Genomic DNA, 19839 nt, shown 5'->3' on the forward strand with positions numbered 1-19839 from the left:
GGGCCAGACAAAGTATGGCTCACACAAGCCCCTTATGACGAATAACACATGGATTTCGTTTTCCTTCGCCCGGACGCGGGTCACCGGGGCCCTCCTCTGGAGCCAGGCCTGGAGGCCCGGCCGGGCACAGCCCGAAAAGGAAACGTGGGTCCCCCTTCCCATGGGCTCACCACCTGTGGGAGGGGCCAAAGGGGTCGGGTGCAGTGTAAGCTGGGTGGCGGCCAAAGGCAGGGACCTTGGCAGTCTGATCCCCGGCTGCAGAAGCTGGCTCTTGGGACATGGAATGTCACCTCTCTGGCTGGAAAGGAGCCCGAGCTGGTGTGCGAGGCAGAAAAGTTCCGACTAGACATAGTCCGACTTGCCTTCACGCACAGTTTGGGTTCCGGTATAAGCCCTCTTGGGAGGGGCTGGACTCTCTTCCACTCTGGAGTTGCCCACGGTGAGAGGCGTCTAGCAGGTGTGGGTATACTTATCGCCCCCCGGCTGGGCGCCTGCACATTGGGGTTCACCCCGGTGAACGAGAGGGTAGCCTCCCTCCGCCTTCGGGTGGGGGGACGGGTCCTGACTGTTGTTTGTTTCTATGCACCAAACGGCAGCTCAGAGTACCCACCCTTCTTGGAGTCCCTGGAGGAAGTGCTGGAGAGCGCTCCTTCTGGGGACTCCATCGTTCTACTGGGTGACTTCAATGCTCACATGGGCAATGACATTGAGACCTGGAAGCGCGTGATTGGGAGGAACAGCCCCCTCGATCTGAACCTGAGCGGTGTTCTATTATTGGACTTCTGTGCTCGACACGGATTTTCTATAATGAACACCATGTTCAAACATAAGGGTGTCCATGTGTGCACTTGGCACCAGGACACCCTAGGCCGCAGTTCGATGATCGACTTTGTAGTCGTGTCATCGGATTTGCGGCCACATGTTTTGGACACTCGGGCGAAGAGAGGGGCGGAGCTGTCAACTGATCACCACCTGGTGGTGGGTTGGCTCCGATGGTGGGGGAAGATGCCGGTCCGACCTGGCAGACCCAAACGCTCTGTGAGGGTCTGCTGGGAACGTCTGGCAGAATCCCCTGTCAGGAAGAGCTTCAACTCCCACCTCCGGCAGAGCTTTTCCCACGTCCCGGGGGAGGCAGGGGACATTGAGTCCGAGTGGACCATGTTCCACCCCTCCATTGTTGAGGCGGCCGACCGGAGCTGTGGCCATAAGGTCGTTGGTGCCTGTCGTGGCGGCAATCCCCGAACCCGCTGGTGGACACCAGCAGTAAGGGATGCCGTCAAGCTGAAGAAGGAGTCCTATCGGGCCGTTTTGGCCTGCGGGACTCCGGAGGCAGCTAACAGGTACCGGATGGCCATGGAGAATGACTGCCGGATGGCTTCGAAGAAATTCTGGTCCACCATCCGGCGTCTCAGGAGGGGGAAGCAGTGCAACGTCAACACTGTTTACAGTGGGGATGGCGTGCTGCTGACCTCGACTCGGGACGTCGTGAGTCGGTGGGGAGAATACTTCGAAGACCTCCTCAATTCCACCTACACGCCTTCCATTGTGGAAGCAGGGCCTGGGGAGACTGAGGCGGACTCTCCAATCTCTGGGGTAGAAGTCACTGAGGTAGTTAAAAACACTCCTCGGTGGCAAGGCCCCGGGGGTGGATGAGATCCGCCCGGAGTTCTTAAGGGCTCTGGATGTTGTGGGGCTGTCATGGCTGACACGCCTCTACAACATTGCATGGACATCGGGGACAGTACCTCTGGATTGGTAGACTGGGGTGGAGGTTCCCCTTTTTAAGAAGGGGGACCGGAGGGTGTGTTCCAATTACAGGGGAACCACACTCCTCAGCCTCCCTGGTAAGGTCTATTCAGGGGTGCTGGAGAGGAGGAGCAGTGTGGCTTTCGTCCTGGCCGTGGAACAGTGGACCAGCTCTACAGACTCAGCAGGATCCTCGAGGGTGCATGGGAGTTTGCCCAACCAATCCACATGTGTTTTGTGGACTTTGAGAAGCCGTTCGACCATGTCCCTCGGGGGGTTCTGTGGAGGGTGCTTTGGGAGTATGAGGTGCCGAGCCAACTGATAAGGGCAGTTCGGCCCCTGTATCACCGATGCCAGAGTTTGGTCCGCGTTTCCGGCAGTAAGTCGGAGTCGTTGCCAGTGAGGGTTGGACTCCGCCAAGGCTGCCCTTTGTCACCGATTCTGTTCATAATTTTTATGGACAGAATTTCTAGGGGCAGCCAAGGCGTTGAGGGGGTTCGGTTTGGGGACCTCAGCATCGCATCTCTGCTTTTTGCAGACGACGTGGTGCTGTTGGCTTCTTCAGGCCGTGATCTCCAGCTCTCACTGGAGCGGTTCGCAGCAGAGTGTGAAGCGGTCGGGATGAGGGTCAGCACCTCCAAATCCGAGTCCATGGTCCTCGATCGGAAAAGGGTGGAATGCCCTCTCCGGATCGGGGATGAGATCCTGCTCCAAGTGGAGGAGTTTAAGTATCTTGGGGTCTTGTTCACGAGTGAGGGGAGGATGGAGCGCGAGATCGACAGGCGGATTGTTGCAGCGTCGGCAGTAATGCGGACTCTGTACCGGTCCGTCGTGGTAAAGAGAGAGCTGAGCCAAAAGGCAAAGCTCTCAATTTACCGGTCGATTTACGCTCCTACCCTCACCTATGGTCACGAGCTATGGGTCGTGACCAAAAGAACGAGATCCCGAATACAAGCGGCTGAAATGAGTTTTCTCCGCAGGATGTCCGGGCTCTCCCTTAGAGAAAGGGTGAGAAGCTTGGTCATCCGGGAGAGACTCCGAGTAGAGTCGCTACTCCTCCACGTTGAGAGGCGCCAGATGATGTGGCTCGGGCATCTCATCAGGATGCCTCCTGGACGCCTCCCTGGGGAGGTGTTACCGGCATGTCCCACCGGTAGGAGACCCCGGGGACGACCCAGGACGTGCTGGAGAGACTATGTCTCTCAGCTAGCCTGGGAACGCCTTGGGATCCCCCAGGATGAGCTGGATGAAGTGGCTGGGGAGAGGGAAGTCTGGGAGTCCCTCCTGAAGCCCCCGTGACCCGACCCCGGATAAGCGGAATAAGATGGATGGATAATTCTTTTTCTTTCTGTCTTTCTGAAAGTGTTTCAGTTGAGAGGATGCTCCTGTCTCATGCAAGTCAGCCACTTCTTACATACCAATGGCAAGTATGGATTTTGTAGTCACGATAACCAACACACAGCTAGGCGACTCAACTACTATGGGTGAGCAGAGCTGGAACGCTCGTAGAAACAATTTTCTCTTGTGGAGGCAGCGGTTCATACATTACAAAATGTGAATGTGGCAGAAGCATATAGCATCACCAAATACAATTATGTCCCCACCACAAAGGTTTAAAAAGTCATTCGATACTAAATGGTTCCAATATTTTATTTAAACAAAACATGAAACAACCAAGAATATTTTAATATAACCACAATAATAAAAAACGGGAAATAAAACATTGAATTATTCCACCTTTAGAGTAAACACCAACACAGAACATGTTACTTTATTGACAGCTCAAAAAATAATTGGGGTCTTAAGTTATGCATGGTTACTACAGCATTTATGAATTCACACTTAAATGCACTTAAAACACATTTCATTTTTCATAAATATATCATATTAATGAGACGTATGGCTCACCTTATGCCTACACAAAAAGCAATAGTCTATGATCTTGAATCCCAGAAGGATATTAAGGCACATAATAGAAACCTTGCTCATATAGTTTAGTCATGCTTTTATACTATAGTTCCCCAAATGTATGCAAGAGCTACATTAAAATCCATTATCAGCTAAATAAGACATATTAGGCCAATGTGCATGCGCCATAAGACAGCTAACATAAAAAAGAAAGGTTAATATGAGAGGAAGAAAGAGCACAACATTTGGTCAGGGAGCACTATCACCTGCCTCTATTTCTATGGTAAAGTGCATGATATTTTTGTATTGGGCGGAATCACTGGAAGTCTGAAAAAAGAAACCTGGACAATAATATCACCAAAGATAAAATCCTTTGGTTTACTCAAATCAATTATTGCCAGTTAGAAGTAAGAGTCCTGCCAGGTCTTCATGTAAATGACCAAAATGAATAAAACTGAGGCGGTAGCATATTTAAATTATCCTTCTGCTCATTAAATCTACAGTGCAAGAAGGTAAAGCGTTAATTGCTTAGGAGTACTTTATTTTAGTTTAAATTCAGCAGGTAAGCATACCGTTGTTTAACTCAAAATGTGAAATTGTATCTGCACCATACAATGACACTAAAGTCTTCTATCCTATCCTGCCCTATCCTGCCCTGCCCTGCCCTACCCTACCCTACCCTACCCTACCCTACCCTACCCTACCCTACCCTACCCTACCCTACCCTACCCTACCCTACCCTACCCTACCCTACCCTACCCTACCCTACCCTATCCTACCCTACCCTACCCTATCCTACCCTACCCTACCCTACCCTACCCTACCCTACCCTACCCTATCCTATCCTATCCTAAATATGTTCATGCCACGAAGAAGCCTTGGTCCTGGGTTGTGTGATGTTGAATGATTGTCTGTGCATTACTCTGTCATGGCGTGAGCATGACAAAACAGGCACTAGGGTGACAACTGTAATGAAGCGTAGTATAAATAGCAGAAATAAAAATTACAAAAAAGAACATTATACTGGAATGGGAAAGACAATTTGAAAGTCTAACAAAATGTAAGGCATATTGTCAAATTTGTGATTATACAAAAGAATATAATGCATAACATTCAGTATAAATGAACAATGAGAATAAAGAACAAGAAAAAAGTCTATTTGTTCACATACCCCCTACGTCATTTCCAAACTGTCAGTTTTCCCCATAAACAAATCATCAAAATGATACAAAAGTGTCATAGAAAAAAAACGCTGCACTTTGGGTTATATTCGTCCATTTTTGCATTTCTGTGTCTGCTGCTGTCTGTCATCTTCACTACAAGTAAGGCACCAATTCAATGTATTTCCGTGGTCTGACAACACAAACAAGTCATGACGCATGACAGTTACTTTTGTCGCATTAATTTGTCCATGCATGAATATAACATCAATATCACACTCCAAATGAAGATTGTCATTGTCAATTAAGGCAAGTGTTGCCCTTGATGTCACTTTCCATTTGTACAAATATTACATATATACTGCACTTACATAATCATAATAGATATTCAAACTTTTCCAGGCAGTCAATGTGAATCTGCAGCAAGTCTTTAAGGAAGAAGGAACTGATAGCAACACTGGACGGATGGGGGATCCTGGTCATGGTGGCTCTTCTTCATCTTCATCTTCTCTCATTTCGATTGTTTTTTAGTTGATAATTGTGCGTGAGTTTGTTTGTGTGTGTGTATGTGTGTGTGTGTGTGTGTGTGTGTGTTTTCTGCTGCTACACAATCCTTGATCAATGGTCTATGCATGAGTGTGAACGGAAATGCTGGAAAGGTCATTCCTGATGATCTCGTTAACTGTGGAAACAAAAGAGTACCAGGTCATTTATCTAAAATCACACCTGAGTGAATACAATTCAGTCTAATGTGTTATGGCAGGAGGTTGAGAAGTCGCATAACTGTTGTACATAACAAAATATAAAATAAATGATTCTTTTACTAATGACATTCTTCTACTAATGACATTATACTTCATCTATCGGTGTACTTCAATTCAGCTAAAGAAGAAATTTGGGATAAATTCTTACCTTTTTTTTTTAAAGCCAAACACTTTTTTGCACTGGATTATCAGACTCAGAAGGGAAATCAGGCGATATCAAAGACAATAATGTCATTTAATGTAACAATGAAATTACCGCTTGGACTCGGGACCCTTTCCAAATTTAAACGACTGCTGACAGTTTGATAGCTGCAAACTATATATTAAAAAAATATATATAATAATGTCAAGTTTTAAGGATTTCTAATATTTCATAGGGAAAAATATAATTTTAATGGGAATTAATCATCACCAAGTACAAAAATAGGTCATGATTCAAGAATAAAGTTGCAGTAATCCATTAACGTGTAAATGCATGTAAATGAGATGATCGTGTCAAGTTACACAAACTGTGTGACACAAACAATTAGATTCTAATCATTAGAATCTATGACCACATTGTATAAGCAGCATTATGGCCCTACATATTGAACAGATATTATCCAACCAAAATAATCAAAGTACCTTTTCATTGAAATGATTCAAATAACAAGATGACATCCAATCAAAAGACCAAGTTAAAGAACACAACTCAACAGGCTTGTACATTCACGATGGGTGACATCACTTTGGGCAAAACGACACCAAATAGTGGCATTCGGAAATACCAGTAACCTGGAATCCAAACAATCTATTGTCCTTGAAAAGTCATATCGGCTGCATACACACATCTCTTTACACAAGTCATCCTCGTGTCTTTCCTGTGCCTGCTCCTTTCCCACAGTCGGGCAGGCGCAGATCAGCCTGCTGCTTTTATCTGCTTTGTATTCTTTGGCAAAACATGGGGAAGTGACCAAGAAGATGGCGAGGACCTGGAGTCCTGCAGCTCAACGCAAACAAGAAGCTCCCTACTTATAAAGCTGATTGCGATAAAGCTTACTGATGCAGACTGAGAGAGACGGGGTCGAACAGTGAGGAGTCAAGACAGGAAGTCCACCCACCTTAGGGCAGTGTGTTGTTACAAGATACTGTTTGGTGACACACTGATTTAGTCAAGGGCGTCATCTGAATAAGTAAATTGAGGTGATCCACTTACTGGACAATTCAAGAGGCACTTTTGTCAGATCAATAAATGGGGTGAAATTAAAAATAGAGTATCGACAGATTATAACTGGGTTGAATATATGTTAAGTTGTAGTTTGCCACACTGACAAGTGTTTCTAATATTACGTTTTTATCACAAATCAAATGACAATTGAAAGATTGCACCACTTGAAACAGGCCACACAAACACGCGAAAGCGCACACACACACGCACACACACACACACACACCCACGCACACACACGCACACACAGACACACACATATGTATGGGACTCACCTCCCGAAACAGGAGGAACTCCCATTGGAAAAACATAACCTGTGCCAACACTGCAGGCTGTTTTGAACTCTATTTGGCTCAACAGGCATTTACACGCTCAAGGTTATTTTTAGCTCTGCCACTGCAGGGTATGAAGGAAGTGCGCACACGTTTAACAATAAAACCAATGAAACTTTTATATTATGCCTCATCTCTGGAGCCAAGGTGAGTAACAGCATCAGGTAGTTCTCAAGAGTGCAGGGGAAAACCTAAAAGCTGAACAATAAAGAAAGCCACAAATATCTTTTATATTGCTGTTGAATTTAAGAAAATCACATCCGTTCTTCATTCTAATAATACTGAAACTGCAGTGATGTATATCTTCCTTTTACTGCTATTATCAACTCATACTTTCCATTGGCATAGTTGATCATGTTCCATTCTGAGAAACCTGGTGCTTAAGTGACACAAAATGTAAAAGTTTCGCATTTGTTTTTGTTTTGCATACACAGTGTCAGAGTGAGGACTACAGAAGCAGGATGTGGTCAGATGTCACCCCAAACGACGACACCAAAGACACTATGTGAAAGGTTGTCATAAAAATATGACAAGTTCTTGCAAAGGCTCTCACAAATTTTAACATCCCCTAACCAACATTTTCTTGGCATCGGGAAAACAAAACAAGAAGACACATTCCGGTATGTGTCATGGTAGACATATGAGAGCATTTCGTTTTTGGAATCAAACTCAACTTCTCTAAAATGACTAGATAACCTCAAATATGCAGCATTAAGAAACGTAGTCAGACGTGCTTCGGAACATTTTGTTCAATGTGAAGTCTGGCAGCAAAATATTATTCCATTTCTTAAAGAGCATGGACAGGTGAACTGCTTTAAAATTTGTACTATTTAACACATTTGCTTCTAACTAATTGATTGTGTCATCTCAGTGGACAGCTGGACAAACATTTGGTTTCGTTGTTTTTTCTGACTTGGTTCAGTAGCTCAGTCTAATCATGGAAAGCTGTAACTGAGAGGCTACACTCTCATGAATAAACAAAAACAGTGGAAAATGAATGGCATTATTCCCCTGGTGAAATAAGAAAAACATGTCACATTAGACTGGCTCAAACATTAGTGACATTGTTCATTAGTAGCAGAGCCTTTGCAGTCAGTGGACCATAAAGCCGACCTGCCATGACCTATATTGACTACCTTGGGCAAGAAGAGATCTATTTAATAATATGAAACACAAAACTAAAAACTTTACAGACATGTAATGTCTATGGAATGATTGTCTTGAATGCCTAAATGAACCTGACACATTTAAATAAATGTAAAACGCTTTGTAACTTCAGCTCAGTAATATTAGCAAATTTTAGATTGAGGCATGCTGAATAAAAATAGCCCTCTCAAAAAGAAAAAAAACAACAACACGAGGCTGCGTAGGCGGGACCTTGTTTGTTCAGGTTATAGATAATAAAGATAATAAGATAATAAAATCTCGGAGGGTCAATAAGTTAAAACATCTATCAGACACCACCACTTGACAAATGTTCATGCTCGTCATATGGCCACTTCAGTTTGTGTCTCTGCCCAGAGAAACACAACAAGAAAAGGTGAGCAGGTTATTTTTTTTGGCCTTGTGTTTAAGAGAAACTCAAAGCGCTCACTGGCTAAAGGCTTTATTTCTTTTAAGTTATCATTGAACCGCATCGTAGTTTATCTGACGTATTGATGCAAGGTGCCATCATTTTCATTGAACGCAGATGTATTAGTAGCTGTAATTTTAATAAATGCCGTATGCTCATTGTTTAAGTTGCCACTTCCATTCATCCATCCCTCCATCCAACCTAGATCAGCCAAGAACACAGAACCTCTCCATTGTGAAGATTAAGTATGAGCTGGGCTGCTGTTCTGTGATTCGGCCTACAATCAAATAAAGTAGAAATATTTCTTGGGCACTGATTCTGTCAGAATGATGACAACATGACTTTTATATTTTTGTTCTAAGCTAGCAGCAGATGGACCCAAGGCAGTGAGCCAAAACTGGAATCAGGCAAGTACATTTTAGATTCAAACTATCACCCATTAATATATTACACTATAACTAATCCAACTTTGAGCATGATGGATTCATCTTAAAGCTGGCTTGTTACAGCGTGTTTGTCAAGACTGTCAGTGAGGCGTATTGTGCACTTGGGTTCAATATCATCAGGGCTTCTTTAGAAATCAGTGGCTACCCTGTGGTCTAGAGGCCCCATAACCACTCGGAGTTTTCAGCAGGTGAAACCTGATCTTAAGCTAAATCAGTTGTGACTGGCAATGAGCTGACGGAGAGTGACGCCGCCTTCCATCAGCCTCTGAGCTGACTTTAGAAAGCAGGACCTCTAACCTTAAGGCTGTAACAGAGGTTTCCTGCCAGGGACTTCTGTTCTCACATTTAGTCCCAGGACACCAAAGGAGAGCAGGGAACCTTCCTGACCTTTAATCACTTTCACTACACGAATAAAGCTTCAGCTGTTGGGGTCACGGACCTTCATACTTTATAGTGAGGGGTGATGTTTCCTATGCTTTCTCAACACTCGTGTATTAGGACAACAGCCTTGGGAGAAAGAGGAGGCAGCTTCCTTCGATTGTGACATCCAGCTCGCGCTGCATGTGAGGAAGTGTGCCTGTGTCATAGAATCTGGGTAATACAGTATAAACACTACTCACAAGAGTCGAAAGGACTGTTAAGACCAAGTTAAACCTCATTTGAACTTCATGTGGAATTGATTTGGTGGGAAGCCAAACTAAAGGTCCAACTTGCTGGAGAGAGACAATTGAATTTCCTGCTACATATTACTTTTGTTTCCCCACTATATCAAATCTTCTCTTGGCCTCAGCAGAAACACTTAATGGACAATTTGCTGCCTCCCACACACACACGCACACACACGCACGACTCAAATGGCTGGGCGGAGAGACTCCCAAAACGTCACATATCCTATGCCGATAACGACATGAAAAATGAAAAGGGGTCATGTGTCAGAAGACAAAAATAAAGTAAAAAAAAAGACAAAAAAACAAGATATTAAAAAAGACCTCAGACAGACCAGAGAGATACCGTAAGTAAACACACACACCCATAAAAACCTAATTTGAAAGAGACAAAGTCTTTCTTTAATGTACTTCATCATGATAAAAAGCCTCATGAATCAACTAAGGTTTTGCAGGTAGACATCCTCTAATCTATCACTCTAATCCTTTTGGGCCTAGTGACGTGATGATGTACAGAGAAAGGGAGTTCCCTTTCAGAGCTTCTGAACACAGAGAAATGCAAAGTGTCCATAGCTGTGATTGTGAGTATGAATGGGTGTTTGTCTAAATGTGCACTGTGATTGATTTGTGACAAGATCAGGGTGGAGCCAAGCCTAATAAAATATGAACTTGGAAAATGTGTGTAGAGCTTCACTTGAAAATTGCAGAAATAACAAACAAAAAAAAAACATGCAATCCAAGTTTAGCAACATCCCAAATTAGATTATCCAAAGAGCTATTGAAATTTCCTCCCTGGTGTGTTTGTTTTGGCTGGAGTGGTGCGTAACCTTTGTCTTTGATCATGCACTCAACTGATATGCTGATGTGATCCTCCCTGTCACACCTTCCTCTGTGTCTCAGAGCATCACTTCCCTCTCCTCCTCCCCCTCATCTTCTCATTTCCTCCAAGACCCAGGAGGCTGCGGGTGTGCCCGTGAGAGAGTGGGCCCAAGGGAGGATAAGGATGAGGTGTTTACATGGTGGATGCTGCTTAGCATGCTCATCATATTTAGCATAGTTAGAGCAAGAGTACATGGTTGAATAATGTTTATTTAACTGCAATACTAAAAACTGTATAAATACTATAATAAATTCTAGTCGTGGAGTGAAGTTTACTTAACACGCTAAGATAGCTGGCATCTTTTACAAAAGATAATGGTGGATAGTAAAGTGAGATTCATCATTGATGTATTAATTTGCTACAATTTGGAATTTTCTTAGGACAATATCTTAAAATTCATCATCCAACTTCATGTCTACATGAGTTTAAATGAAAACAACCCCAAGGAATGTAAATGCAGTGGATTTCAAAAGTCTACACACCCCTGTTTAAATGAGAGGTTTGTTTAGCAATACAAACAAAATAGACCATGACAAATTATTGTAGTAGTTTTTTTTTTTTTTTTTTTGCCATAAATGTAACCTATAACCTGTACATCTCAATTGAGAAAAAGGGAAATGTTTTAGAGGGGAAGTAAAAATAAACAAGTCCCTTCGGACTTCGAACAGTCATCGATGCTAGTTAGAAACGAGTCAAATGTCAGCAAAAGCCTACGAGAACATTTTCACTTTATTAAGTGTTAGAGAAACTTTAAATAATGGCAGTTGTGGCATTTAAAATACATTTAATAGATTACAAGTTTGCAGTAATTTAATAAATAAATCATATAGTTAAATAAAAACAGCTTTTGTTATACTATATGTTAAAACTGTATGATGTGACAGCCGAACATCATTAAAATGATCTTTTGAAAAATATTCTCATTCTAGTCTCATCATCTGCATCCAACTAAATATGTAATTGTTATTCCTAAACCTGTCATGGCGGATCGAAGCTGGTCAACCTGAGGCTTTTGAGACAGAAGCCGTGACCAAATAGTGTGTCAGTCATATTTCCGTGCATGTCACGCACACGCGTTCTCACAACCATATCTCCGTCACGCTGATAGTTTTCTTGAGAGGATTTACTGAACTCGGGTTAACACAGAATGTGAATCTTCTATTTTTGATTGATTTTACGTTGTAAAAACATGAATGGGTAACATTTTATTTTTGGGCAACTTTGCAGCATGGATAAGCCATGCTACTAACTTACATAACAGCCTTGGATGATGTTGGCTAGTACACAGTGCACTTTGGAAATGTTGCGTGCATGTTAATGGCAGGCGTAGCTTTGTTAAGGAAGCAAGGGTGCGGTGGGGGGGGGGGGGGGGGGGTCATTTATCAGACTACATTTAAATCTTGCTAGCTTCTTGAACATTGCGAACTGCACTTTTAATTCTAAACAAAACCACATCCTCATTAGAGGGTGTTCACACATCATCAATAACATTATCTCAGTTGTTTATTTTTACCACCCCTGCAAAACATTACTTTTTTATTTAGACTTGTGGAAGTTATTGGTTACATTAATGGTGGAAAAAAGTTTTGAAATTGTTTATTCTGGTCTCATTTTGTTTTATATCACAAAAAACTGGCATTTGAAATTTGTTATATTCACTGTACAGAGGGAAAGACATGACTTTAGGTTTGAGGAATGAAAAGAGACAGATTAAAAGTTTTTGAGGCCTCATTATGAAAAGGTTTATGATGAAATCACTTAAGCGTCTTATAAACTCAGTATGGCAGATTCAGAATTAGAAACGTATGCTCTCGTGGAGGCTGACGCGGAATATGAGCATACTGAAACAATCTTCAGCCAGTTTCCCTAGTCTGAGTGAGAACTGGGCTGTGCGAGGGAAAAGATGATGATTTGTAGCTGCATTTGTACATTTGCTTGAGCTTCTTTAAATCACCTGTCGCATGTTAGTTGTAAGGTGGGATTCTAAAGTTGTTTTCTTTTACTTATACACAGAGAAACACTGTTCTCCTTGTCCAACAGGGTTAACCTCAGTGCATGCTTTATTGTTTACTATCAATCATAGACAGGAGGCTTGGACTGACTCCCTCCTGTAACTTATTTGAGGGTCTGTGTTTAACAAAAGTGTGGAATTTGGTGAGCATTTCTTAAAAATATAAAGCCCCTCTGTGACAAGTGTAATTTTTTTTCTCGTACTTGCCTTGGTTGTTTTTTGGTCAAGACTGCTCTGATTTGTGTCACCACCTTTCACGAGGATTCTGTATGATTTGGGCAAACTAGAATATTCTCCTCCACACCCAAGTAGTGAAAAGTCATGAAAAAGGCCCTCATTATTACTCTGACGGTAACTAAATCTTACAAAGCCCCTGTTGGGCGCCCAAACATGGCTTCAATTTTTAAACTGCTCTTGGGATGCGGCTAGATATGCTGAACTGTTGTTTGATTAATGCTCTGAGCATTGAACTCGAAAGCTGCCTTCCAAGCTTAAAGCCTAAATTGCAGAAGACACACACAGGGGAGATTCCTTGGGCACATTCTAACCTTTTTCAAGACTGAACTTTTTTTTGTATATTCTAGTCAAAACCCCATCCACAAGCCATTGCTCTACTTTGAATCTTGACAAAATCTAATCCATCTGGAGTTTATTCATTCAATCATTCATCATCCGAACCGCTTATTCTCACAAGAGTCCATTGTTAAAGTTTTGTATCTGGATGAAAGGTACTGTACATTATTTTGTTTTAAACCAACAGGGTAGCGTCTTCAAGAAAGATAATATAGATTTTATACATTTTGTTATCAATCATAGACAGGAAGCTTGGATTGACTCCCTCCTGTAATTTATTTGAGGGTCTACTTTTAACAAAAATGTGGAATTTGGTTAGCATTTCCTAAAAATATAAAGCCCCTCTGTGGCAAGTGCATTTCTCCTGCTTTCCCTGGGTTTGCAATGCTAACATAAATCACCCTACACGGATGATATGATGCAATGCCAGTTAATCATAATGCATAATTATTTATAATGTTAAAGAACACAATTGTGTGGTTTCTAATCTACCATGGATGGATGGATGGATGGATGGATGGATGGATGGATGGATGGATGGATGGATGGATGGATGGATGGATGGATGGATGGATGGATGGATGGATGGATGGATGGATGGATGGATGGATGGATGGATGGATGGATGGATGGATGGATGGACGGAAACTCATTCCTGTCCTTGTGTTAAATAGTTTGTGCATTTGAGAAGTGAATCTTTTCTTCAAAGTAAAAAAGGTTAGCGAGCATGTAATGATTTCCCTATTTGTTGGAAGGTTGCTGTGAAAGCAGCTGAGCTTGGTCAAATGCAATCAGGAGAGTCCAGGGACCTTTTGAGATTAATAGCTGCAGTGGGTCACATGCCAACAATTGCATTTCAGTGGTTATGATCATTCCCTCTTCAAAAATAAATATTTTCACCCACTGCTTTGTAGCTCCCTAAGCTGCAAAGAAATTAGTTGTGATCTTTAACTTTGCAATTGTTTATCGCGCTTAGATTTCTCCAGGTACAAAGGGGGCACTTTGAGTTTGTGTGAGCTTGCATGTCTACGTGTCAGGCAGTGGAAGAAGTTGCCAGGGAAATATCACCAAGATCTCAAACAACTTTCTTCCACTTCAATTTTTCCCTTTTTCCTCTCCGTCTACTTGTCTGTGTCTACAGTATGTCTAAGGTCTTCATATGGCTGACCTGCTTCTTTTCATGCTTTTGATTATTCCTGGATGTGAGGATGTGATGAAATTTGTCTGACCCCAAATTTTCCAGATTCCCATCTCTAATTTAGGCCCATCAGTACATAACTCATTTTTTGGCAAGTAAATATTTTCACGGTTGCACTTTCTGTTTACCTGTCAACATGAATGTCGTGGAGTCCTTAATGGACTGTTACAGTGAAGCTGCGCTCGTAAATTTGTTTCACACTACTGCAAAGTATTTCAGACAAATCAATCATATGACTTTTTATATTTGAAGTCATTAAGACTACCTCCCCATGTGTCTTTTTTTTTTTTTTGCTGGCTTTCTGACTACCTCTGCCAAATTTCCGCCTGCTTCTTTCAGAGTGTTAGTGACTAACTAAGCCAAGTGGTGCGAACCCAAGAGCATTCCCGATCTCCCACAGTTGGATCAAAACTTTCTCCTGACATCCGCATAGCAGGACACTTTTTCACTGAACGAACACATTTCAGACAGAGAGGAACCGTTATCAAGTGGTTTGAAAGGGAAACCTGTTTCTATTTACTGATGCTGTCACGTATTTCCATATTAAAAAACAATTCAAAACATCCAGCAATCCTTTTCCGTTTGTTTTTCCTGCGGCAAACTGTATGTGATAATTTCAGAAATTATACATGAAATAAATAGATTTAAAAGTGGTCAGTTTTCACTTCTAAACTTTGTGCTCCTTGTGTTGCTATAAGATAACTGACTTTCTTGTGGATCTGTGAATCCACCCAAATGTGCTGAGATATGCCATGATTTTTCCATTCCATATTTCTATTGCCAACTGGAGATATCCTCCATTAAAGGCTAATGTATGGTTCATGTTACTCTACAGCATTTGTGGCATTTTGAGCAAGCTCTCCAAAGAGGAACAGTGGTTAAACAGTAGTGGCAGAATGTGCTTTTAATAACAAATAAAACAGCTTAGTTTCTGTCAGTCAGTCGTTACTCAAAGAAGCATAGCAGTGAACCTACCATAAAAAAAAAATTCAGTCTATGCGTGTGAAATCCTAACTTAGGCACAGATAAGGATTATAAAGTTTTCTGGGAAAAGTAGACTCCCTCCGCTATCATCCTGTCATTGCAATCAACCACACTGACATTTGTCATATTCCGAGGTGGTAGCTGCATGATCACAGATACTGTGTACACGGATACATATCCCAGCCAAGCCGCAGACCCTGTCTGAGTCCTGACCCGTTACGATCTGTGTGTCTCTGTGGCTTTTCAACTTGTGTTCCCTTAACCTCAGAATGTGAGCCACGTAAACCGACCCTCTAAACAGCTGTGTCAGGAGAAAGTGTATGAGATACGTCATGCATGATTTAACTTAAGAAACAGAGCTTCAAATATTTTGTGCAGCTTGAATCAACAGCGTTCTTGAGTACAGTCCAATTGTACTTTTCAAGCAATATTTCATTCTGTATCCAGTGTGTTGTTTCTTTTCTAAACAGCTTGGGTGAATTATAGAAAATAAGTTACACCTTCCTCCAGTAGCAAATCCGACAAAGTGATGATGTTTTTACAGAATAAACTCTAGTAATTGAAAATCAGAACCTAAGAATCACATCTACAATTTATGAGTGTCATTTCCCAGACTAATGGGAAAATCAATTTATTTGGATAATTTAGGTGGAGTTTTTAGCAGACACATTCTTTGTTAGTGACTGTGGATAATATGACCGAGCCATTGAAACTGGACCAGATCCTCTGGTTCTTCTGCCAGGGCTGTGGTGCACACGCAGGCAAAAGCAAGCCAACACAACTGGGCAACAAACGGATTGATTTTACACATTAATCTTTAAGCATCTGATCGGGGCTAATTATGTTCCAGATAGTTTTAAAAATATGTAATACTTGCAATGTGACCCTTTCATATGTAACCACTTAGATCCAGTTATTTGTTCAACGCACACACAATCCTGACAATCGTGTCAAATATGTCTTACAAAAAAAAAAGCACACTGATCACTACCAGGAATCTAACGGCTCTTATGTTGGGCCAGCGGTGATAAATGATGTAAGGGGAGACAGAGGGTAATCCAAAGATCTTCCACTGAACTGAACTGACATGGTGCTCAACTCTTCAGCAAATTGGTTCACAATTTTACTTTTAAAAATGATAAAGCACACAACTATTCCACTGTAAACAGGACCTCTTGTTTCCGTTACCTAGGCATTAGGTTAGAGTTAACCTGGCGTTAGGTCACGAAAACTAACAAACTGATTAAAACAAATTAAAAGAAACATTTTAATAATGCTTTTTGAAAACAAAAACTAACTGAAGGTACATACAAAACTATAATTAGGTCCAAAATGTATTAATTTTTTATCTTTCAGACAAGTCGCTGATGGTGGTGGCCTGACTTGTGTGTATGCTGCATGGGATGAATTCCTGCTCAGTGGCGGTGTGCAAGTGGGTGTGAATAGTTGTTTGTCTCTGTGTGTGTCACCTGCGGAATGGCGACCAGTTCAGGGTGTAGTCTGCCTTTCGCATATTGTTGACATGAGCATTCTGTGTTCATTGAAATGTATTTATTTCAAAATTATAGTAATCTGTGAATTGTTTGAAAATTGTAGTTTAATTATATTATATATGTCTTATAATAATAATAATAATAATAATAATAATAATAATAATAAATAATGATAATAATAGTAATTATCATTATTATTATTGAAAATGCCTCCTGCTGCTGCAGTTACAAAAATAATGCATATGAGGAAATATAGTCTATAGTCTGCATCAGTTATGAGACATTAAACACCATTAAATCTGTTGAAAATAAATATTACGTTTATTTGTTTGGGGTTTAGAGCTTCTCCCAAGTCTTCTACTTATGGCTTGTCATGTCTAAGTCTGCCAGGAAAAGAGTATTCTCATGAGAAGGCATCAATAACAACAATAGTGAAATACTTACATCCTGTTTGTGGTCATTAATAATAAAAAAGCCATCATGATTTCTCTGGTACCTGTCAATATCACTTTGTCCAGAGGGCTGTTTTCTTGGCATTGCACTTAACCACAGCATTTTTTTCGACAGACATTTATCCAGTCTTGACCTTCATAAAAGGGGACATAGGTTAAAAAGGTTGGGGGGGTCACTTGCCAGACAAATACTTAGAAGTCTTGCTGACTCCACCACTAAAAGACAGGAAGTATACATTTAAAAAAAAAAACACTATTTAAGCAAATCTGCTTTAGTTAGTCCCATTAGACACTTCAAACCTTGAATTAAATATACACCCTTCCCCCTAACTCTGTCTCTTCAGACCTCCCCTCTGATCCCAAAGCCAGCCTTGCGGCACACTCCAATGTTATCGACTCAGCATGTTTTCAGCGTGGTGTGGACGCACTCTCAATCATCATTAAGGGTTTTGGAGAGTCCTGGGGTCTGGGAAATGTTCCAGAATGTGTAAAAGTTTCCATGAGGAAAGCCTCAGTTGCTTTCAGAATCATCTGTGTTAGACGGAGATCCTCTACAAGAATAGAATGCCCCTTTTTGTTCCCGAAGAGAAGGGGATTTGACAACATTTTGATTTTCAAGTTGAGAAAACAAGCCTCGTCAAGTTTCAAATACAGAAACCCTGTACTGAAGAGGAAACAATCACAAGTAAAACTACCCTGAAACGCAAAGCAATCAGAGCACATATGTTAACTGTCAGAAATTGACTGAGGCCCCTATGTTTTGTTTTGTTTTGTTTTGGAGAATAAAGGTCCTCTGTGTCCCAGAGAGGCAGCTGGTACAAATCTGACCTTCTTATTAGCACTACTGTGCTGCATTCAGCTGTATTTCATGATATCACCAATCACAACAGCAGCTAATAAGACAGGACACACTGCAGTAGCCTCACAGGACCAAATGCCTGGCCCAGTCACCATCCTTCTCTTGCTACGCAAACATGTGCAAACATACATACGCACATTAATGTACTGTATACGTGTAGCAAAATCATATAGAACAGAAATATTCCTTGAAATAAATCCAATTCATCATTAAATGTGAGGTCCCTTAAAACTGCTTGGCAAAAAAAATAAACCCTATGGTTTGAAATGTATTCTTTACTTGGCAGTTTAAATGGTCTAATATGATGCAAAACAAATGTGTGCATTTTGGTCTAATTAACAAACTGAAAGGACACTAAACAAGGACAGAGTTTTTTTGGGTGTATTTGAAACTTGTTCTAAGTTTACACTGTACATTATGCTTTGTAAAACGTGCATCATCCACAGTAGGGTGACCAGATTTGGGTTTCTGAAAAAGAGGACAACTTATTTTGGATGGGGATTTGGATGGATTTTTAAGGGGCGGGGTCTTTTTTTTTGGGGGGGGGGGGGGATTTGTGTCATATGTTGTGACACAAATGGCATGGTGTCTGTATAGCAATTGCATTTATTGGCCCAAATAACAGAAAACAACATATATACAATAACAAAAACATATTTACACTAACGCTAACTAGTTTTATAGTGGTACACTAAGTAAATAAAGACAAGACATACACGGCCATCAGTGCAGCGTTTGAAGAAGAAAAAAAGGGCTTCTCTTCAGTCCTCTTGCGGGCTGCGTTGGCACCTTTATTTGCCACAGACACATAAGTGCCTGCTTTGCATGTCAAGCACTCAGCTTCATAAGGATCACGACCCTGGTGAAAGCACGGGAATTTGAACGTGCATTTTCGTTTCGGCATTGCTTGTTAACACTCGGTGTACACTGGCCAGTCCATCCTACTTCATCGCAATGTGACTAGATTTGAGGATAAGTATTTGCAAATGATACAGAAAAACCTGGAATTGAGTAAAATGGAATGGAGTGGTAATTCTATTGACAATGTACCGTACATGTTTGAGGCAGTCAAACAAAATCCCGGACGATTTTTGAAATTCCCCCCGAACGTTTTTTTAGGGCTCAAAAGTAGGACATGACCGGAAAAAAGAGGATGTCTGGTCACCCTAATCTACGGTGCACTGTACAATACAGGTAATCTTCAAGCTATATTTGGGATCCTGTTGCGCTGAAGGCCATTCTTCGGTCGGACTAGTGATCCGGAAACTGGCATTGGGGCTATTGCATTCAGCCTTACTCACATCAAGTACAGCAGGTAAACAAAATCTACTTTGGAGATTGTGTATTGCGGTCCAGGGGTTTAAAACTCTGACTCGCGCCATACTAACAGTGCTCCTTGCGGTACAGTAGCTCACTGTTGATAAGTTGAGTGATTTCTCAAGGGCTATATAAAATCCAGCCCTGGCCAGAGAGACACATTTCCTTTGCCTGATGAGAGCTGGAGGCCTAAGCATTGGAGCGTGGGAGGCGCTGTACTCTTGGGGAAGATCAAGTGTGCGCCCATGGACTCCAAATCACCAGCCCCCAA

The 19839-nt window shown here is 41.7% G+C and overlaps 1 protein-coding gene across 3 annotated transcripts in view; it reads right to left on the reverse strand.

The window, feature by feature from the left end:
- Positions 1-4444: 4444 nt before the first annotated feature.
- The window catches only part of LOC148392304 (nuclear factor of activated T-cells, cytoplasmic 1-like), a 63659-nt gene continuing 48264 nt past the window's right edge, over positions 4445-19839 (reverse strand). For 2 of the 3 annotated variants that reach the window (XM_088387891.1, XM_088387892.1), the window contains one exon: positions 4445-5496. In XM_088387891.1, coding sequence (XP_088244017.1) covers positions 5441-5496 — 56 coding nt within the window. In that variant the 3' untranslated portion in view covers positions 4445-5440. Of the gene's footprint in view, positions 5497-17238; positions 17324-17436; positions 17527-19839 lie in introns of those variants that run through there. The other variant, XM_088387893.1, reaches the window with a different exon arrangement.

This window comes from Syngnathus floridae, chromosome 10 (genome assembly GCF_059516105.1).
Source record: "Syngnathus floridae isolate MCC-2025c chromosome 10, RoL_Sflo_1.0, whole genome shotgun sequence".
In the NCBI taxonomy this organism is placed as follows: Eukaryota; Metazoa; Chordata; class Actinopteri; order Syngnathiformes; family Syngnathidae; genus Syngnathus; species Syngnathus floridae.